The sequence below is a fragment of the Strigops habroptila genome, chromosome 8, assembly GCF_004027225.2.
Source record: "Strigops habroptila isolate Jane chromosome 8, bStrHab1.2.pri, whole genome shotgun sequence".
NCBI lineage: Eukaryota > Metazoa > Chordata > Aves > Psittaciformes > Psittacidae > Strigops > Strigops habroptila.
The window spans coordinates 10433115-10454809 of NC_044284.2; the positions used below are offsets into that span (position 1 = coordinate 10433115).

General features: G+C 42.1%; 3 protein-coding genes across 14 annotated transcripts in view; all 3 read left to right on the top strand.

The window, feature by feature from the left end:
• The window catches only part of ARMC8 (armadillo repeat containing 8), a 70952-nt gene extending 58678 nt beyond the window's left edge, over positions 1 to 12274 (top strand). For 5 of the 9 annotated variants that reach the window (XM_030494178.1, XM_030494180.1, XM_030494181.1 and 2 more), the window contains 7 exons: positions 996 to 1088; positions 1563 to 1712; positions 3451 to 3546; positions 5772 to 5867; positions 6337 to 6409; positions 7682 to 7775; positions 9686 to 10295. In XM_030494178.1, the coding sequence (XP_030350038.1) occupies positions 996 to 1088; positions 1563 to 1712; positions 3451 to 3546; positions 5772 to 5867; positions 6337 to 6409; positions 7682 to 7775; positions 9686 to 9719 (636 nt within the window). In that variant the 3' untranslated portion in view covers positions 9720 to 10295. Of the gene's footprint in view, positions 1 to 995; positions 1089 to 1562; positions 1713 to 2260; positions 2424 to 3450; positions 3547 to 5771; positions 5868 to 6336; positions 6410 to 7681; positions 7776 to 9685 lie in introns of those variants that run through there. The other 4 variants (XM_030494177.1, XM_030494175.1, XM_030494179.1 and 1 more) reach the window with 4 other exon arrangements.
• A 604-nt stretch (positions 12275 to 12878) lies between these two features.
• NME9 (NME/NM23 family member 9) lies at positions 12879 to 21397 on the top strand. 2 transcript variants are annotated; one of them, XM_030494189.1, is made up of 8 exons: positions 12879 to 13768; positions 13989 to 14114; positions 17289 to 17346; positions 17983 to 18086; positions 19232 to 19303; positions 19688 to 19804; positions 20428 to 20508; positions 21213 to 21397. In XM_030494189.1, the coding sequence occupies exons 2-7, from the start codon at positions 14082 to 14084 to the stop codon at positions 20458 to 20460; spliced, it is 417 nt and encodes a 138-aa protein (XP_030350049.1). In that variant the 5' UTR covers positions 12879 to 13768; positions 13989 to 14081; the 3' UTR covers positions 20461 to 20508; positions 21213 to 21397. The 2 variants fall into 2 exon arrangements, with proteins under 2 accessions (XP_030350049.1, XP_030350048.1); XM_030494188.1 differs by lacking the exons at positions 12879 to 13768; positions 20428 to 20508 and having other exon boundaries at positions 13783 to 14114.
• Positions 21398 to 21695, top strand: part of VPS8 (VPS8 subunit of CORVET complex) — a 79247-nt gene continuing 78949 nt past the window's right edge. For all 3 annotated transcript variants that reach the window (XM_030494165.1, XM_030494166.1, XM_030494167.1), the window contains exon 1: positions 21398 to 21605. In XM_030494165.1, the coding sequence (XP_030350025.1) occupies positions 21480 to 21605 (126 nt within the window). In that variant the 5' untranslated portion in view covers positions 21398 to 21479. The remainder of the gene's footprint in view (positions 21606 to 21695) is intronic.

A 21695-nucleotide genomic window follows, 5' to 3' on the forward strand; every position in this document is an offset into this window, starting at 1 on the left:
AAAATCACTCATCAGCTTATTGCAGTGCACAAGCACCTGAGACCAGATGAACTTAGGCACAAACTGCTGCTGCCTGGTTCTATTACGTCTTGCTGCTCTTCAGTGAGAGCAGCCTGTTCCTCCAAAGTGCAGCCTTTTCCACACATTCCTGTTCTCTGATGAATTCAGCTCTTAAATGGGTTAAAAAACCCCGCAACTTCCCAAAACCTCAGATATGTTCAGTTATTCGCTGCTTTAGAAGCAGTAACTTCTGAAGAGAGGAACACCTTACAAACTAGAGCAGCATAAGTCATTGCGTGAATCCTTTTAACACGTGATCTTAGATGAAACTAGTTCTTCAGATATTTTTCCTGTCATTTAAAGATGTAGTACTACAAGGTTATGCATTTCAATCTGGTCAAGAACAGTCACCACTTTTGTTTATTAAGCTGAAGCTTTTCTGTTGGATTTTAGTTTGGTCTGATTACTAAACGCAAAGATTAAATGTCAAGAAAGATATCAAGTAGCTTTCACTGTCCTTAGTCTCTTAAACAGTTACATATATCCCATTTGATACCCAAAAAGATGTGATTGCTCAAGGAAGACTCTTTCTGGAGAGCAGTCCCAAGCTGAAAGTTTTTGGAGAACACCTATTTGCTTGTGTGAGTGTGGCAGATGTGTGTATAGTATTGCAGCAGTATCTGTGTGTGTGTATACATACATACATGCACATATGTATGGCTGCGTAGATATATGTGTACACATACACGGATACACAATGAAAATAAAGCTGTCTTGACCTGAGTTTCTTCTGAAGAACCTATGTTTTAATGCTCACGAATATAGGGTATGACTTGGCCACGTCATGTGAGTAGACTGAACATGATGTAAATTCAAGAATGAGATATAAGCAAGACTTTTTTTTACATATATTTACATTTGAATAGATGTGTAATTAGTCTAAGTAGTGATATAAAGTTTTGTTTCTTTGTTTTTCTTTCCCCTCTTCATTTTAGCCTATTTTAGAATCAGGAGCCATAGAACTTCTATGTAGTTTAACACAGAGTGAAAATCTCGCCTTGCGAGTGAATGGCATTTGGGCTTTAATGGTAAGTAGAACACACTGATGAAATACCACTTCTGATTTTGCTTTTTAAGAAGTTTGTGAATGTAACTTAAAGAACTCATCAGTTATTAAAAATAACATAGCTGAAATCTGGTTTGTGTTTCCACCTAACTACAGGAGAACAGTATCAGCTTGGAACACTTCATCAGTTAGTCCATAAAATAAAACAAGCTCTTCAGTTCTGATACAAGTTTGATTGCCTGGATTATCCAGGGAAACAGTTTAGTGTCTTAAGTAGTATCAGTAGCATGCCAGGGGACAAATAAAAGCAGGTAAAATAACCAGGTCAGCTGTAACACCGTGTGGAAATTCACTTCACTGTGTAGGAGTTCCTCATAAATTAGAACCTTTGCAAGATTAATTTAGGAAAGATATATCCTTGCAGATAATAGTGTGCTACAAGAGTGAAAGCCCAAGTTTACGTTAAAACCAAGCAAAACCATATTCTCTCTTTCAGAATATGGCATTTCAAGCGGAACAGAAGATCAAATCAGACATCTTACGAGGTCTGAGTACAGAGCAGTTATTCCAGTTGCTTTCTGATTCCGATGTAAATGTTCTGATGAAAACTTTGGGACTGCTCAGGAATCTTCTATCTACTCGCCCAGTAAGTAGAGCTGCAAACAGACCTTCTTCTGAAAGCTGATAAAGCATTCAGATGTTACAACGCTTTTTTGTAAAACAAGTTACTTTTCTGTTTAATATTAGTTAAATTGCTAAAACTGAGGCTTTTGGATTTATCCAAGTGTCTGTAATCAAATGTACAAATCAATGTAAGAATATATTTGAAAGAATTCTCTACATCCACTCAAACTCTAATTATTATCAAGTATGGAGCTATACGGTTACATTTAATGTTCAACTCCATTGCATTTAGCTTTCAGCAAAATAATTTTCCTAACAGTCTTTGTGAAACTTGTCCAGAGCAACAGGGTTGCACTGTTGAGTCAATGTGTGGAGAGGTGCATATCTTAAGGATAGCTGTGTTTCTTCTTTCTTGACACCTGATATATTTCTGTTCTTATCCAACTATATCGATAGTACTGGCTTTTTGAATTTGACTGTGGGACTGTGCACTTACAAAATACATACGTTCATTTTACACACTGAAATAAAATGGTTTGAAAATGTAAGCCCGTGAATTGTTTTTGACAGGGAGAAAGAGATATTGGTGGAGGAAAAGAAAGGGGTAATCCCCTGTGAAGAACAGAGGGAAAACATGCAGCAAACATTTGGCAAGCCAACATTTTTGTGGGCGAAAAAAACCACGAAGCCTCTACTGTGCATTTATCACGTATTGTGTTTCTACCATAAAAAGGTCACTGCAAAAAATCTTCTGATATTTGTACTCGTTGAGTCTCAATAAGCTTCATAGAAAATTAGCTCTGTCTTAATGTGAAAGGATATTTAATAACCAGTCATTCATTAAATTCACCCTGAGCTCTTGACAGCAGAGTCTCATTATCACTGAAGGTTTTCTTCATCTGAAACTATGTACCAGCTTCACCTACTTTCTATAGTATGTTTTAGAGCCAGAACCAACCATTCTCATTCTCTACCCAAAACTCACTCCAGAATAACTCATCCAGCTTTCGAATGAAGTCTCATTGTTAGCAGTTTTAAGAAGTCCTACAAGAATCCCTAATGTCTTAAAAAAGTGTAGTGTGCCACATGCTGGTAATCTCTGGTGGCTGTTTGCTGCCACTCTTGAGTTTTGGTATCTGTTAATCCAGCAGATGTAGTTTTATCTTTTTCTGTTACTCCTAATGATCAGTTTTATTCTAGTATAGGTGTTCATAGTCTGTGATCAAATGACCTTTTACCTGTAAGTCTCTTGACTTAAGAAAGTTTTCCTAGATGATAAGTAATATATGTGGCTTATTTCTCTGAACCCTCTCAGACTTTTGAAATGTGGATATCGGACCTGGTCATAGATTTCCAGTAAGAGTAGCAGATAAAAACCAACAGTTTTCTTAACCCTCTCTGATATCCCCCTGTTATCAGAAGAGAAGTGGTTCCTTCTAACTGCAACATCGTACTTAGAGCTTGAGTCCAGCAGGATTTAGTCTTCAGACTGGCCTCCATGCAACTGGGTCTTTTCTACAGGTTACAGTGAAATCGGAACCAAGGCCCATATCATGCTTTCTCAAACAAGACCAGGCTTCAAATGAAGAGGAGTATTATGAAGTGTTTCTGCTGTAATAAGTTCTTGGTTTTGGGAGACCTCACTAGGAGCTAGGGCCTTTGTGCAATGTTGCTACTCTTTACTTAAAGTAATTGAAGTAGGAATGCCCCTTCTTTGTCTGGAAAGTTACACTGATTGTATTTCATCATTGCTTTGGCAGCACATAGACCATATAATGAGCACTCATGGGAAGCAAATCATGCAAGCAGTGACCCTCATTCTGGAAGGGGAGCACAATATAGAAGTCAAAGAGCAGGTACCCTTTTTTGTTTCATGGTGCCTTGGTAGAATAAAATGTAAGAAATGTCGAAGAATGCTTATTTTTCTCACCATGTCATTTTTGTTTGGGATTATGATGTGAATATTTTACTGATATCTGTCAAATTAATAACCTTACCTACAAGAATTTTGGGGTTTTTTTTAATGGATTATTACAAATGTGTTTGAATTGAATTCAGAATATTTTTCTTAAATGTAGGTTTGATAAAGAGGAGGGCACTGTATGTGAGAGCAAAGGAATTAAAATTAAGGCAATTGCAGTAGCAGAAAGGTGACAGTAGGAACAAGGGAAGAGAAAGAAGCCAGTATTTCAAGCTGGGGAAAGCATTATGGTTATTTGCTCCTATAGCAGCCATAGGAGCAGGCAGTAAAGAAGAATACCATCATCACCTGCCTTGCTGGCAGTCATATATGATCTGCTGGGAGATTGGGTTACTCAGCTGCTCTTGGGTGCCTGTGAGAGCCAGCAGCAAAGAGAGGAGAGGCACTAGCAGGGAAAAGAGCATCCTGGTGTAGCCCATGAAAAAGTGGGGAAGGACATGCCTACAAAAAATAAAACTTTAAGAAAAATAATATGCAAGAGAAAAGGAAGGAGGGAAAAGCATCCCTGGCTTGGCGGCTGCGTAAGGGGGCCAGCATACAGGGATTCCTGCTGTGGGAATGCTTAAGCAAAAGTAGGAGGATAGGTGGGCAGAGTTTTACTGATTAACTCTTGTGACAGACAAGACAGTTGGAAAACCCTGTTTCTTCCTTATACAAAACATGTGGTGATGAAGAATGGGGACAGCGAGAAGCTGTGGGAGATTCCAGAGGATTGCTTTGGCTTAGGATGGATGTTGGTAGCAAACAGCATGGCAACTGAGTGTGAAAATACAGCTAAATCCAGACTGGTTTAAATCTCTGCTCAATGAAGAAAAGGCTGAAGGCAGACAGGCCTTTTATGGCTATTTAACTGCAAAATTAGCAAATAAAAAAGACTCTTGATAGATAGCAAGGTTAGTGATACCATGGTTCTGAAACAACTGGGGATTAACCAGTTATGTCTTTCTAAATAGTTATTCCTGATAAAGCCCTAGTTGCGGAAATGGCCTTCATTGCAATAGGAGATTATTTACCTTGCCAAGCCTCTCAGAATTATTTTGGAGGAGAATCAGTGTACCTAAGAAATACTCTTAGAAAGGGCTAGTAGGCTAGGGCTGAATATAGCCTTTAGGGTTTGGGGCCTTAGGGACAAAGAGCATTTCTTTGTCCCTGTGGTGTAATCAGCAGCTTGCTTTTATTTCAAAATCAAGTCATCCATGCAGCACTGCCTGTCTGCACACGAGAGACCATGCTTCTAGCAGGACAGTACTTACTGTCTAATTGGTTCATCAGTGTATAGTTAGCATCTTGGAAATAATAAATCTCTGCAAGTGCTGACATGAATGCAGTGCACACACAGGCATCATAAAAGTGCTTATGATTCTCTGGTGTCCTCTGAAGTCATCCCTGTATGTCCAGAAAAGATGGTTAAGTTCTTCCACAGCTCTTTGGGAAAGAATTTTTAGAGCATTTCCCCGTGCCTCCTGAGAACCAGCAAAGCTGCCTGTGCAAGTCTTAATGCCATGTGCATGTAGTGCCAACATGGGCCTGGGTGCTTCAAGGTTGTTCTGTAGGATGGCTTCTCTGATTTGCAAGAAATAACCAGATGCATTAGTAGTTTGAATTATCTCTGCAGGCAAAATGTGTGATTAGACTTGTTGACAACAAATTATTACTCTGCTAGATCAGCAAATAGGTCTCTGATATTCCTTTTTCTAGCCTGGAGAACTAGATGGATATGTTAGTTTAGTTGTTTTGGTTTGGTTGTTTCTTTTTTCCCTAGCCACTGATACACAATAGACTGCCTAATTTTCCAGTATATTTAATTTTTTCTATATGCTGCTTATTTCCATGAGAGATTTAATTCATTTCAATGAGTAAAACTTTAATGAATATTGCTTTTTATTTTAAAATGGCAATGACTGGGTTTTTTGCCAGGGCTGTTCATCCACAGCTGTTAACTCTGGCATTGGCCCCAGATGTAAGCAAGCTGAAAACTCCAGATTAAAGATATTAAAACTAATTAAAGAAATTGTTTGTCACAAATTCAAAGCTGTCAGGGAAACTGTATAAATCATGGGATGTGATCTGTGGCCAAATAACAGTTTTTCTGTCTTTCAGACATTATGTATACTTGCCAATATAGCAGATGGGACAACAGCAAAAGAACTGATTATGACCAATGATGACATCCTGCAGAAAATCAAATACTACATGGTATGGGAAATTTCTTTTAAAGGTTTTATGTTGATCTTTTGCAGGAATGAAAAGAGTGTACTTCAGCATTTTGTTGTGTAAATTATTCAGTATCATGCACTTAACTTTCATATACCCAGTTTTGTTTAAGAAATCATGTAGTGCACTTCTGTATGGCAGAACTGTACTGAGGATCTGATTAAAAGGAAAATTCAGTGGTTATTTCCCATAACAATGTTACAGTGACTTAAGCAGTGCCTATAACACACCTGGAAAATGCATCATGATCTTGGATAAGGCATATCTTGTAGACCTCAGTAAATATTTGGAAGGGTGTGATTGAAAGCTACTGAAGAACCTTATGTTAATGGCACTGTCTTTGAGAGAAATTTTTACTTTGCTACTTTATTTATTACAGGATTAATGCAAAATGTAACTCTGAGAATTTCTGAATATCTTCTAAATTTGAGTTCTATTTTTCTATATTTAGAGTCATTCAAATGCTAAACTTCAGCTTGCTGCCATGTTCTGTATATCTAATCTCATATGGAATGAAGAAGAAGGTAAGAAAGCCTCATTATTAATGCATTATGCAAGTTAATATTGCATAGTGATCACTATTTGCAGTGCACAACACAGTGGGATCCAAAGCATAAATGGAGACATCATTATAGGTATAATACAAAGTAAGTGAGAGCGGTCAGAAGGACATTGAGGAAAGTGTAGAGAGCTGTTCTGGGGCAGGAAGGGGAGGCACAAGAAGACAGTGTCAATAAATAGGAGTTGAGGAGAGTCTCATGGTGGAAGGTTTCTGCCTGTAGCATTTCTGTAAAATCTGTAAACAGTTGGAGTGAAGTGAGAGCTTCCAAGACTCAAGAAAATTGTGGAAACTAACTGTTGGAGGGAACAGGCTCACTGGAGAGGATCAGTGTGGGGTTTGTTGCAAAGAAATTTTCCCCAGTATGGATGGTTTGAATGGGTTGGGTAGTGAGACTGAAACTAGTCAAAAGACTTGTGGGTGGAACTGGAAGGAATGGGGAAGGCATTTGGTAAAAAGAGTCGTGGCCTGGAACAATGGAAAATAACCAGGAGGGAGCTGAAGGGTGCTGCTGCAGAGAAAGTACATGTGTTTTTGTTGAGGGGTGGAGGGGGCAGGTGGAGGCAACAGTGAGGAGCTGGAAGAAATGGCAAGGGAAGGAGTGGTGGGAGATGGTGTGGTCTGAGGAATGGTGGTTCTGGGAGGAGGACTTCTGGGTAGATGATTTAGAGACCCCCAGTTGACTGTGCTCCTCTTCAGCAAAGAAATCTGTGTGTCTGCTTGGTTTTGGTTTGTTTTTTTCCCCACTTCCCCCCAACTATGTACCTAATTCCACATCTCTCAGATCACAGAACTTCATTCAGTGTGTGACACTTAACAGATAACAGCTGTGCTCCTGGTCATTATACTGGCATTTCTGCTTTCTGCTTATTATACTGGCATTATACAGTGCTACATGGCAGACTCAAAAACATACCTCCAGTTAAATGTTCTCTTAATCCAAATTAGAGAGATGAGAAACCAACTAAAGTCAGGCTTCTTACTTTAGGATAAAATGTGTTCAGATTTCTGCCTTCAACATCTTCTTTTCTTTAAACATATGCACCCAGAGTACAAAAAAAGAAACCAGAGCTCCTTTGGGAAGTAGCTGCACTGAAGGAGTTTTTCCATTGCTGTGTTCTGACTGAACTGTGTTCTATACCCCTCCTTTAAACTGGTTTCTACAACTACTCCTTTCTTCTGTTCTGCTGACATCTATTTTTGGTGGTGTTCCCAACAACGTGATTTATTGTTGTAGGTTCACAAGAACGCCAAGATAAACTACGAGACATGGGAATAGTAGATATTCTACATAAATTAAGTCAGTCATCGGATCCAAATCTGTGTGACAAGTGAGTATAAAGAAAAAATCAAAAAATATGATTAGAGGGAAATCTTTGCTTTTATTAAGAAAGTATTTTTTTTTTTACATCTCTTTATTATAAAAAAAATCCCCAGAAAAAAACTATTGCACTGAGTTTTACGGTATAGAAATAAATTGTGATGAATTCTTACTTACAGAGCAGGTTTTGTATTGCTCAGGAGTAACGAATTTTACTGCAGTTCTCAATAGTATAAAATAACTACACTGAAGGTCTTCTAAACCAGTGGAAAGTCCTCTCTGAAATCTCACTGATACACAAATATTTGTGTAAACCTTGGGCTACTAACAAAGTTCCAGAGGATTGGAACAATAGTGAACGATCACGGAACACTATGAATTAAAAAGATAATAAAGGATCACCACTGTTGTTGATCTCAAATTCTTTTAAACTAACTAAGCTCAACAGTAACGTTTCACATACCTGTTCTGTTACTCATATTATAGTATCTACACAGATCATCTAACTTCTTCACAAACCCAAATAACCAAAATAGCTAATGAAAGTTTCTGGGTTTTTATGGTAACTTTTTGCAGTTATATACTAACTACAGTTAGTAACAACCCATATTTCTTTCATGAACTAAAGGAGGTGATCTGTTTTTCAGAAGAGGTCATACACAGACAACACGACTCAAAACGGTGCACTATTTAAAAATCTTTAGATTTGGGTTTCTTGTTTTTAGGGAAGGTGCTCTAGCGTTCTTGGACAACTTTGTAGTAAAGTTAGGACTTCTGCTTAAAAGTCTATGGTGAAGTATCACTATTGAAGGTGACAACCACGAACAAATAGATATCAATAAGCAGGCTCACAGAAAGTTATGGAAAAGCTAAATAGGGTTTTCAAACAGTGAGAAATAGCAATAAAACTTCTACCAGTAAAAACTTTCTGGTAAATGGGCCTTGCTTGTCGACACCTAAGCCTTGTTTTCAAGAGACAGGGAGCTGATTGTGCTTAGCACTGTCCCAAGACACTGTCTCTCCTGTTTCTTCTGGCCACCTGCTCCCAGGTTTACCTGGGATGTTTGGATATTTACCCTATCCAAACTCTGCCTCATCGGCCCCCTTGATGAGCTGTTACAGCTTGTAAAGGCAGCAGGAAACTTGGAAGAAAAAAATAATCAATCTTGCTCTGAGTTGCTGAGTTGTATTGGATCTTGGAAAAGTCTGTCAGGGTCATGATAGCATGGTTGGGAGGTGTGGTAGACAAAAGAAGAGCAAAGCTGCTCACTTCAGGGGGTAGGAAACACTGAATTAGCTGCAGCAATTATGAAACTGTAACCCTAGACTTCTGGGAGGTGTTTTTTCTTAACAGAAATGTTGCACAATGTTAGATTACATAAATTCCAGTATTACACTGGCTGTTGCTTCTTTCCTCCATCTCACATAATTTGATGTTTTAACACACATTGTATGTCAGGGCTGGCATTCCTGACAAGACTAATATGCTTCTCGTATGTTCTGAGTTATGACACCTCTTTCATTTCTCAGCTCAAAGACCTGCTTTTCATGGTACATCTGTATTACAGAAAAGTAACTGGTTTTCACAATTACTGCTCTTAAGGGTTTTTTATAAAGTGTGTTGATAATGAGATTAAATATACATCTTAAGCCCCACAATACTTAAAAGTTGCTCAGTTGTGCTGAGCATCTATATACTTGGTTAGATCATTTTATTCTTAGATGCAGGGTGGATTCTTGAATGGTTACAGCCCATGCAGAGCACTTCTACACCATGGGCTCAATCCTTCCAAACTGAAGGAGCCAGCCATGCGGCTTCCTTTTACCTCACTTGTTCATCCTGTACATAAAGTCTTGTACATAAAGCCATTGCTGATAAAGCCAAACCCCAATAACTGACAGGTTGTTCCTTTATTGCAGGGCGAAGACAGCACTCCAGCAGTATCTTGCATGATCAAAGACTAATTGAATCTATGGACACCCCTCATGTCTACTTAAGGAATAACGGGAGATATTCCTGACTCCTTATATTTGCACAAGTCACCTTGGGCTGCGTTTTTCTCAGGTGCAGGGAGCTGCTTTGCAGAAACAGTTTAAATGATCAGGTCTCCAGTGCACTTGAGAATTTTCTTGAGGTAGTTTCTTTACTCAGAGGACTCTTGGGGGGTTGTTTTGGGTTTTTTTGGGTTTTGTTTTTTTTTTCCCGAGCTACCTGGACTTTCGGATAGAACAATCAGTCATCACTTTCCTTTTGGGCCTACAATTTTCTGCTTTTGCTGCAGCCTGCGTGTGTGGATGTGTGTGGATGTGCTCGAGTGTGTGCTTGGGTGAATGTGTGCGAGCGTGAGACCTGTTTTGTTTTTCCTTTTTTTTTTGTGTGTGCGTGAAAATCTTTTTCTACAGGTTTTCAAGGATTAACCATTGTTTGCTGTACGAATACTTCAATGAATTATATACAGTTTGAATGAAATGTTATTTAAAAAGAAAAACCAAACTGTTGTATCCCATAAAGTTTATTTTGAATTTTGAACAGATGAATGTTTTTAAGTAAAATATATATGCATTTCTGAACTTCAGCTTAACTTACATTATACTTCCTTTTTAAAGAGAAAAGTAGAGTGAGACAGTAGACCCTAAATTATAAGCAGCGCATTCTGTACTGATGAGGTCCAAGAGGTTTTTACCACCATACGAGGTCACCTGGTACTGATGACACGCTCAAATCCATGGAATGGGTGAACTGGATTGTTTTGGGTTTCTTTGGTTTTTAGAAGAGCTCATACTTCAGAGTTAGCATGACTGTTGACTTGTCTGGAAAGGAACAGGTGGCTGCAATGTCAGCAGGCATAAGCTATTGCTTTAGTAGTGAAGAACTTGCTCAGATAATTGCTGAAAGTTTGGCTTATTTCACTGGTGATAAGTTTTTGCTAATCACCAATATCAATAGAGCAAACACTATATTGCAGAAGTTGTACTTCCAAGAGACCAGAAGGAGCTGGCAAGCAGTGATTAAGGGATTGCTTTTGTTCTGCATCCTTTGCCTCCAGATACAGTGAAGTGACTTACAAATTATTTCCACGAAAGATCAGCTGGGTTCGTTAAGTTGGGGAAGGGATGGAAAAATTGGGTTTGGTGGTTTGGTTTTTGGGGGTTTGGGTTTTGTTTTGGTTTAGTTCAGTAATGTTGCTACGGATTTTCTGTATATATGCAGATAATACACACTTGCATGGATTTGGATACCTGGATAATAAGGGATGGGATTTTACTGCATTCAGAAGCCTAGATTTTCTGTAAGTTCCTGAAATTGTGCCTGTAAGTGTGGAGAAAAAAATTACAACTACAAATGAAGACAACTGTGTAAGGTTAGGCTGGAATATGAGACCCCAGTCAAATATACATAGGAACAAATGAGGGCAGCAAGGAGCTCTCCTTCATGCAGTTCAGGGTTCTTGCTTTCTTCCTGTGTCTACTTTCTGATTTCAGTTTAGACCATAGTTTTAGTAGTCAGAATCTCCAAGCACTGTATTTACATAGCACTAACGGGCACACTAAAGATTGCAGCTGATGTCTTAAACCAAATCTTTCCTTTGTTACACTGAACTTCAGGAAGGCTGCAGCAAGAAGAGAGGTCTGTAACTTTGCTAACCAATTTTGATAAGTATCTTAGTCTTTGATTTCTAATCAGAAGGTCACATTGTGATAGCCTTACTTTTTTCCAAGGTAACTACTTGTGTCAGAAAATGTGACAACAGTTTGGCCTAGAATTTGAATGTGCTATGTATCAGATAACTGTTATCACTTGGTTGCAAAGGAGAATATATACATTTCATGTAACTTCTTCCACCCTTGAAAGACAAATAAAAGTGAGCACCTGACACTTTTTTCCTAGACATTGCAGTAAGTGACTGCCAGTTTTCTAGTGTCCTTCTGCAAATTTTTCATGATGGACGATGGGGGCTGAACAAAAGCAAAAGTAAAAATATGTGAGAACTTGATAAATACTAGTACCTCAGAAGTGAAGTCTTCCTCGCAAAAGTCAATCAAATATATTTTTTGCTTGAATTGAGAAAAAAAACCTTCCGAGGCAGGTATTGTAAACACAGAACTGTACAGCATGCACTTCTACATTTGCACTCCTGCTATGTATGTTTAGGAGCTCAAGTTTTTGCATATCTCTTCTCGTCCTCCCCCACTTCATGTTTCTAAAAACAAATCTGAGTTTGATTCTGTTCAACTTCGGTGCCTAAAGGTGTTCAGGAAAAGGTGAGTAAGTACCTGTGTACATGTTTCAAGGTGGTTTCCTAAAATTCTACCAGAAAAAATAAAAACCAATGCTCAGACAATCTTGTTGCTGCATGAGAACAGTTGGCATTTTCCACAGATATTGGTAGGACAAACTGTTGGATGAGAACATTTTTACATTCAGTTAAGCTTTGTGAATAATTTTTGATGTTGCTGTAGGTATGTACAAAAAGAAGAATACTGTAAATAAAAAGAACTTTACCAGAACATCTAGATTTTTCTCAGCTTCATGGAGAAACCTCAGCTTTCTGTGCCAGCTTCTCTGCAGACTGACAGTTGCTAGCCTGAGATTCACAGTGGGAACAAACTTGTTTGCTGGTCAGCCAGATCGTTACCAACTTCATTTCGGTAACAGTATCTTGTGAGTTACTTGTGTGTTTGCTTGCAGAACCAAAGCAAAGTTCTTCAAAGTTGACATAATACAAATCACCAGGATTTCTGCTGTTCTTGTGCCATTTCTCTTCTGAAAAGCAGTCTTAATTTTGATAAGTATGTCCACTCTTTATATCGGGGTCCAGCAATGGTAGTGCTTCTCTCAAAGGTTACATGTGTTAAAGAAATTAGGAGTTCTGCATAGAGTGTGGCATGCTAGTTGTCAGACAGAGTAATGGTCTCTCTCACTCAGAAAGTCAAATGGGACTTATCGGCTGTTGTTCCTATCACAGATTTGCATTTTAGTAATGAAAGAAGCCAAGTGATCTGCTTAAAAGCGTATTGTGCCAATATATTCTTAAGGAAAACATCTCATTTTTTTAAAACTTGTTTTTACAGACTTTAACCTGCAGATCTAATTGCAGTAGTTGCTGCACCTCTATGAAACTGCTGAAGCAGTGACAGGACAGGCAGAGGAATAATTGAGGTGAATGATAGTAGATTATTGAAGACCAGAAAATGAGTTTAACAGGGCTGTCTTTGGTAATCCTGAAGTGTGAGCACATGATATGTGTAAACATGCAAAATTTCAGTGATGGTTAAAATCATCTGGACTTTACTGAAGGCTTATTCCTACAAAAAGACAGATGCTGGGGGCATCCAAGGTGCAGTTTGCTCTGCTAAGCTGGTGCTGAAGGCAGGGTAGCCCCTGCCAAGGCTCAGCCCTGCCATGTCCCCTGCAGGTACTGGACAGTGTCCCCTTAGGTTGCCAGGGGCACTGGTGAGTTGACATGCCAAAAGCCAAATCCTCAAGCGGGAGGGACCCGCTTGGGCAGCTGGAGGACCAGGCTACCAGACATCATGTGTCTGTGTCTGGAGCCCAGTGACCCCAAGCATGTGAAGGGATGAGTTGAGCAGCAGCCGTGCTCAATAGGACATTGCCCTGGGGGATCCTGGGCACAGACACTGGCCTCTCACTGCAAATAAGAGTAAAACCAACCAGCCAACCTTCGAAAACTGAGCTGCCTTTGGAGTGGGGCCAGCAGCTCATCCCCTCTGCTGGGTGCTGGGGAGGGCTGTGGGGAGCTGGGCAGGTTTGACAGGCAAAGGGGAGGCAGAGAGGCTCTAACTGCAGCTGCTGCTGCGTGAATGGGAATTGCAGAGAGGACTGAGCTGAACTTCCTGTCTGCAGCGGACATGGAGAAGGGAGCGGGGCGGGCTGGGCTGGGCTGGGCTTGGCTACCACTCCCCCTTGGCATTGCCAGGGCTACCATAGCAGCGTTGGGGTGCTGCCATAGCACCATTGGGGTGCTGCCAGCTACTGCACAGGTACTGATGGGCCCTATGTGGGGAAGGCTGCTGGAAGCAAGCAGCAATTTAGGCCCAGTAACAGCACCCTGCCTCTGTGAAAAGGGTGTGAGCAAAGCTGTGTCCAGGGTTTGGGCACTGCTGAGCCAACCCTGCTCCCTTCCAACAGGGCAGGGTTGTCAGGCTGTATGTGCTGGGTTGGAGGAGCAAAGATGCATAAAAAGCTTTCTCTGTGGTGCAGATTGGTCAGCAGTTGGATTAACGTAATTAGAGGACACCTGCAGTGCTTTGCGCTTGGGACTGCTGCTCAGAGGACCCTTCTTCCTGCAGAAGGATGGCTGCGAAGAAAAAGGAGGTAGTACTGCAGGTCAGTAGGAGCCAGGCTTTTAAAATACCTTTTAAATTCATAGTAAGTGCAACGGATGAAGTTCAGTCTTCAGTATTTCAGATTCTGCTGGAAAAGCCCTCCTGTGAGGTCTTTAGGGTGGAAAAGGGTTCCTGAAGGCAGGTAGGAAGTATGGGAAAACATGGCAAGTTAAAGCTGTCCCTCAAGGTCGGTGCCATGGTGTGCAGAGGGAGGTTGCTATGGGGATGCAGGTTCTGTTCCAGAGCTGTTAAGAGCTGGCACGGTTTTGGCTGCTTTCATAGATCAAAATGCATCTGCATTTCATGGGACAAGGTTTCATGGGACAGTATTTCAGATGCCATTCAGAAGTAGGGAACTGGGGGAGGGAGCGTATCTCTTGGAGAGCAAGTGTCACTGAACGTCTGACCAGTTCACATACTTAGAAAAATAGCTGAAGGAGGAAAAGTTAGGAGGTATGAGAATTCAAAGGCTGAAAAACCTATTTCACAATGATGAGTAGAGGAATTTTTCCCAGTTTACACTGCACAAGAGACCTAATGATGCGTTATAATAACCTGCATAGGGGAGAGAGTGTTTCCGAGAGCAGTTTCATATGCAAAATCATAGAAAAAAGTAGTTATGAAGGTCTCCTTCAATTTTGAAATAAAGTTCAGTCTTCACAAGAGAGAAATATGGAAGGAGATGATGGTCTCTATAACCTTGTTTATTCACTGTTAGAACTAGAAAGCATGGAGTGCAAATGTGAGTGTTTCTATGAGAAAAAGGATCACTTTATTAAGGTAAAACTGCTTTCTCCTGCCATTTGTCCAGCTGTGTTCCTGTGCCATGTGGAAAACGCCATTAAGCAGCCTTTGCACCTTTGGCAACTAAGGGAAAGCTGGGTTTAGATTTGCAAAAATGTGATTATTCACATCTGCAGATGAAAGCTGAACCTTGTGTAAGACATAAGGTGATGTCCTGGAAAAGTTCTGATTGTATTAGAGAAGAGCCAAGTCCTAGCAGCCTCAGGGCATCCAAATTAGCAAAGCACTTTGAAGGGTGCCTCAGTCTATCACTTGAACTCAGGCTTTAACTCGTTATCACAAATTGTTATCCGAAATCATTTGAATTCATTAATGTTCTGTGAAACACTCCGAGGGTGGTCTCAGCACTAAAGATAACTGGAATAATTGAATTTCTTAATCCTGCAGGTGTTCTCTGAATAAAAGTAGGCTTCGGGGTCACGTGCTAGAGAGAACAGATGGAGGTGTTGGACCAGCTCCCCATTTTCTGGGAGATGCTGGACTCTGGAAGTCTGTATGAGGCCATTTAATTTGCACTGGAGTTTCCACTCTTGAAATTCTTTGCAATTTTAGCAGTCCTTTAATGCATGTTGGTGGTAATTATTGTAAAATAGCTGGTCTTACATAACTTGCTGTCTTCCAGTGTAGTCTAAATGTAGTTAGGTTTAATGATGCCAAGTGAGAAAGTTATTAGGAATCCTCATTGTTCAGGATGAACAAAACCAGATCTTACATCCAGATCTTAAATTTCTCAAGAAGCCTTTTTTTTAAAGCTTACTGTGTTTTTCTAAGTACATACTATGGGCCAAGTCCTGTAAGATGGGGAAGATGCTAAAAGTATTTTCCTTTCTAATAGCAGGAAATGTGGGATAAAATAGCATATGGCACAATATGGGATTGGCTGGGGCATCCTTGACTGGGTAAGTCCCTGAGCAATTTGGTTTAATATTGAGATTTGAGCAGAGGGTTAGACTAAGGACTCCCCAGACCCCTTCCAGCCTAAATCTCTCTGTCATTCACTATGTTTTGGAAGTCTTTAGGTAGCAGCTGGTAATTCAGGTAAGGACATGCTGGGCTCAGATCACCCTCTAGTGCCCAGACATCATGAAAGCTGCGTATTTACTAGTTTATCAAGACTGAAACATCTTAAGGAAGTAGCATAGCATGTGTGCAGGCAAGGTGAAAAACTGCTGGTGGAGAATCATCATGCTTGTAAAATGGGATGAGAACTGGGTCTGAAATAGGTGTGAGGAAAGGAGGATATGTGCTGGAGATGAGCATGTTGAAGGAGCACTCTGCTCAGGTCAGCCCAGGCCACAACCTCACTGCTGCTTTTGAGCACCATGCTGGCTCTGATAGGAGGTCCCCATGACCTAGTGGTGTCAGTGTGTGTGGCTCTCCTCCAAGCCTGTGCTGTGGTCCAGGCAGCCTGCAGAGAACTTGTCCAGTTATCTGCCAGTGGCTCTAAACTGGTTTAGCTGCTAGCCTGTGTTAAAACATCATTACATATCAGACTTCCATTTAAGTGAAAGCAAAGTAGTTCTTTGTGTTTTTCCTATAGCGGAGTGCTGTGGTAGGGAGCTCAGTGTCCTTGATCCCTGCTGCCTGCTGTTCTTCCTGGTACCTGCACATCTGCAGGGCTGTATGGTAAGCCAAGGCACAGGAGGACTATCTGGAGCCCTTCTCTGCTTTGAGATCTTGCTGCATGGCCCCACAAAGAGTTGTGTTGCCATAAAAGTAGGAGGGTGTCTGGAAAAACCTGAGGTTGTACAGGTATTTCAGACCTTCCCTCTTGTGCCGTACACAACACAGCCTGGTAGGTTCAGCTAGGGCTCTGGTCAGCCAGCCAGAGGCCCTGGTAGGATGCAGGGGGCCATGTTCCCAGTCACCCCCCAGAACAGGGGGTGACTTAGTCTCCCTGCAAAGTGAGTCAGGGGTCCCCAAGTAGCCAGGCTCTTCGAGTAGTTGCTGCTGTTAAACAGGGGAGGGCTTGCTCTTGGCTGGGTGCTGCTACCCTTTCCGTCTGTCTTTCCTTGATTCTTGTGAGTCTCTAAGAAGCTTTTCTACAGTCAGCTGGCTTACTGATGGCTGTCTCAGAGCTGCCGGGAGGTAGTAGCAAGAGCATGTGGAAAGGTGGAAGGAATGAGATTTTGGGTGTGAGAATATCTGACTTCTCAGCTGTTCTTTTCTCTGAGGTCTTCCACTCATGTTCTAGCACAGCCTGGCCTTGCCTAGCTGGTCAAAGGTGAAAGAATTGCAGTCAAAAGAGTTTGGGTGCTCCAGTAACATCTCTTCAGGCAAGCTTGAAGTGATTTGTCAGTATGTTTGCAGCAGCCAGGTAGTACCTGATGACTTACTGTTGCTTTTACTGTGTTTTTAAATTTTCATACAGATTAACATCAATAGCCAGGAGCTTTGGGAAGAAATGCTGTGTCTCAAAGGACTCATTGGTAAGGGTTTGGTCAATATAATAGATTGCTTTTGTTCTGTGTTAAAAACACACCAGTACTATTGGGAATCAATTACCACTCATAGGGATGTTCAGTCAGTTCCTCCACTCCTTTTGCCCCAAATGGAAGAAATATGCTAATAGAGGTGAGACTAGCTGGAGGTTACAGTCGTCTTCATTTATGAGGGACATGTCAATGTTTCTTCTAAAGACTCCTCCATATTACTGTTATTAGCTTATTATTTTATAATGTGATTTCATCCTCGGATCTAGCATTTGAAGCCTTGAAAGAGTGTGATAGTTTCTACATCAGAATTGAATCCATAGCCTTTCTAGCGTTCAGCGGGGGTCTTGCTACACTCCAGGCAGAACTATGGGAGTAACAGCCACAAGCTGCAGCTTGGGAAGTTCTGGTTGGACATGAGGCTGATCTTCACCAGGGTGGTGCTGCAGAAGTCACCAGAGGAGAAGACTTCAATCCTCAGAGGTTTTCAAGATTCTTCTTATTGCACTGGCACCCTTCTGCAGTGCCCTTCCAAATTCTTATGCTGCAAAGTGGAAGAAACAAACCAACTTAATGGTCTATGTCTAAACTGGCCCATTTTGACCTCATTCTTACTAATTTTTCTGCTTGCAGTTATTGATGCGTTTCAAACCTGGTGTGGTCCATGCAAAACAGTAGTGGATCTTTTCCAAAAAATAAGGAATGAAGTTGGCAGTGATCTCCTGCATTTTGCTGTGGTAAGGTCTAATTTGTCATTGCTTAAAATATCCAGTCCCCTGAAAACAGCTGGTAACTAAAGGCTAAAGCCTTTTTATCTTTCCAATATTCAGCCAAAATTATAACAGTCCAGGAGTTCCAGCTTGTGAGAGTGAGCCTGCCAAATACAAACGCTTGGCTACATCAATAAGAATTCATATCAGTAAGAATTTTCCAGCTTCAGCTGTTCTGTACTTCTCAGATTTCTGCTTAAGCAAGTAATGCTAGAAAGCATCATTAACATACATGTCCCTCTAATGTACAGGCAGAGTCTGAAGGAGCTGTGTTTGTTCACCCTCAGAAGACTAAGGTACAGATGTCTAGTAGGGGATTAATAGAGAAGGCAGAGACAGACACTTCACAGTGATACACAGCAAAAGAACAACAAGCAACAACAGGATCAAGTTGCAGCAGGGAAAAATACAAGTAGATAGAAGGAAAAGGTATTCAATGTAGGAGTGGTTGGATACTGGGATTAGTTCCCAGAGAGGCTGTGGAGCACCGATTCTTGGAGATGCTCAAAAGTAACAATATCTTGAGCAACCTCCTGTGACAGACGAGCCCTGCTGTAGGCAGGGTCTTGGACTAGAGCCCTTCAAAAGTCTCTCCCTACCTGAACCATGCTGTAGTTCTGTCTTTAAATGCCTTTCCTTGCTGAAGGCCAGCTCTCAGTTGCTGATAGCTGTGGGCAATGAGGTTTCTCGTGGAGGCCCCTGCTTAACACTCCATGGTGAGCAACCTACTGCTGCCTCTGCTGCTGCTGCCACCACAGCTCCTCCAGTCACTTCTCTCACTCCCTATAGACAAGAGGGCCTGGTTTCATTCTTTCAGGCTTTTTGTCTGGGATTCACTGGGGTAAGCTGCTATGAGATAGATATCCCTGCCCCACAAGAGCTGTGTGTGAGATCTGCCGGCTTCTCAGGTCACTGATAGTGAGTTGGGAGTTGGCTGTGGCCCTGGCTCTGATCAGTGTCATTTTGTCCCTTAAGACTGGGACCCAGAGGTGTTCTGCTCTCATGGGGGATGAGTGCCAGCCAGGTGAGGATGTCCAGGCAGTTACATGGGTATTCCTCCAAAGCAGAAATGCTTTTCTAGAAACACTTGTTTTATTTTCCATTCATTTTAGGCTGAAGTTGATTCCATTGATGGTCTGGAAAAATACAGAGGAAAATGCGAGCCTGTCTTTCTGTTTTATGCAGTGAGTGAAAATATTTTTTACAGTAGTTGCATAGCAATATACATGGCTTACCAGTGGGAACAATTGTCCATTTTGAGGGATGCTCTTCTTTCATGTGTGTGCAGGACAATTTTATTTGCTCTGTATCTGCCAGTAGCTACTGGTGATCAAGTGCTGCATGGATAAGAATACACAGCCAGAGTTTACCATGAAGAAACAGAATAATGCAATAATAACAAAGGAACTTATTCCAAAGTTTGCTTCTTGTTCTGGAGCAGAGCAGCTCTGTCAGGGAGGAGAGACTGGTACATAATACCATACATGATGTGTTGCTGTGGTGATTTTTAGAGCACAGAGGGCACCACTTGAGCACGTACTGACAGATGTGCTTTTCACACCTTTCAGGGAGGAGATTTAGTAGCTGTTGTAAGAGGAGTGAATGCACCATTGCTGCAGAAGACAATCCTTGAACAGCTGGCTGTGGAAAGGAAGGTTTTAGAACATGGAGGACAGCGTGTGGTAGTAAGTCACTAAATCCTTAAATAGCTGTAGATGTGCATGCCAGAGGAAAGGTTCAGTTCCCCATTGCCAGCATAGCTTTAAAGCAGTTACTTCTGTGCAAAAATCCTGTCCTTTTGTCTGAATTGACTCTGAAATCTGGTTAGCATGCTGCTTGAGCATCCACAAGCCTGTGGAGCCTACCTATGTGGAGGAAACTGGAAAGGGTGACTGCAGTTTTTAAAACCTTGGTGCTCTTGATGAAATGTAAAAGCGATACATATCATCCAGCTCTAGAGGATGAAAGGGAAACTCTGCTGTGACTTCTTTTCACCTTTTCACCTACCCATAGCATTTATTTTATTCCTTAAAGCTACCTTCCTAATCAGTTTCTGATTTCAGGATCTCTAGCAGGTCTCTGAAACAGAACCACAGACTGGTTTGGGTTGGAAGGGACCTTTAAAGCTCATCCAGTTCCAACCCCCTGCCACAGGCAGGGACACCTTCCCCTAGAGCAGGTTGCTCAAAGCCCTCTCCAGCCTGCTCAGGTGGAGGTGGAAATTGGGGACCTGCCTGGCAGATTCTTGCCTAGAGGGTAAGAGGACAGTCGGGATGTTCCTTGATCATGCACATGCTCTTCCTGCTAGGTTCAAGACAGAAGCTTCTCTAAAGAACAGTAAAATGTGGCTGCTCTTCAGGAAGAACAACGGGAAGGCTAAATAGGTCAGGTAGGTACAGCTGTAGGATGCTCTTTTTTGCCCTTAGTATGTGCCTTTGCTAAAGCTGGAACCCTAAATGATGATTCAGCTGCTGCTGCTCCTTGGACACTGGAAGGGCCATTCCTCCAAATGGGCACCACATGTGCTCTTCTCCAGTCTCTAACAGAGCAGTACTCAGGATATGTCACCTTGAAACAGTCTATGTAGGCACAAATAAGAAAGCAAGGTAGCTTGGGTGCCTGACATCATTAAACTATTTATCCTTCCAATGTTTTAAGCTACATTTATCAGTACTGACCTTTCCCCTGAGGTTGGTGAGGGCTTTCTTCTGTCTTAAATAACAAATACTGAACTAGCTGTACGTGCTGCTCAGCTGTTCCAGGTGGCTTTTAAAGAAAACACAGATGCTTGGGCACCAAATCTTCTTACACCAGCTCTTGCCTTGTCTAAAATTAGCCATGTGTTCCCAAAGGCTTTTGTCTCTCACCACACTTCTAACCTAAAGTGACACTTGCTCTTGGCTTTGCTGGGGCGCAGCTGCATTCTGGCGCTGTGCACACCAAATACCGGCTCCCAAAATGCTGGGAATTGTAGCAAAACCCACTTGGCTTTAGCTAAGGCACCGTGTGTCTGGAAGAGGAACAACGAATTTTAATCTCTGACCCTCATTTCTTTACCTATTACTAACTTCTTCCCTTTTCTTTCCCTGGGAGGCTAAGGCACCCGTCGGTTCCCAGCCGTTGTCGTGGAGCAGACGCGGGTTTTCCCAATAAATACAAGGATTTCGTGCGGCAGCACCACCAGCTCTGTTCTGTGTCTCTCTCGGCAGCGCGGGCGCCGCGGCCCCTTTAAGACCGGCACCGGGGAGGGTGGTCCCGCCGGGCTGCGCCTGCGCAGGGAGGGGGCGTCTCCGGACGCAGGTTCGAGTCCCGCCGGTGCCGCCTGGTGCTGTCAGCGCCGCGGCGCTCCCCGGCCCGCTGATGGACGCGGCGCCGGAGCAGGGCGCCTGCCCCGCGGGAGCGGAGCCCGAGCCGTGCCCGGAGCCGCCTGTGCATCGGCTGAGCGTGGCGGAGCTCGACCGCGAGCTGGACTGCCGCAGCGAGCTGGTGCGTCGCGATGTTGTGTTCGGGCGCAGCTCCCCGCCTGCCGGAGCGCTCCCTCCCTCCCTCAGGGAGAAGCAGCCTGAGGGAGGCGGC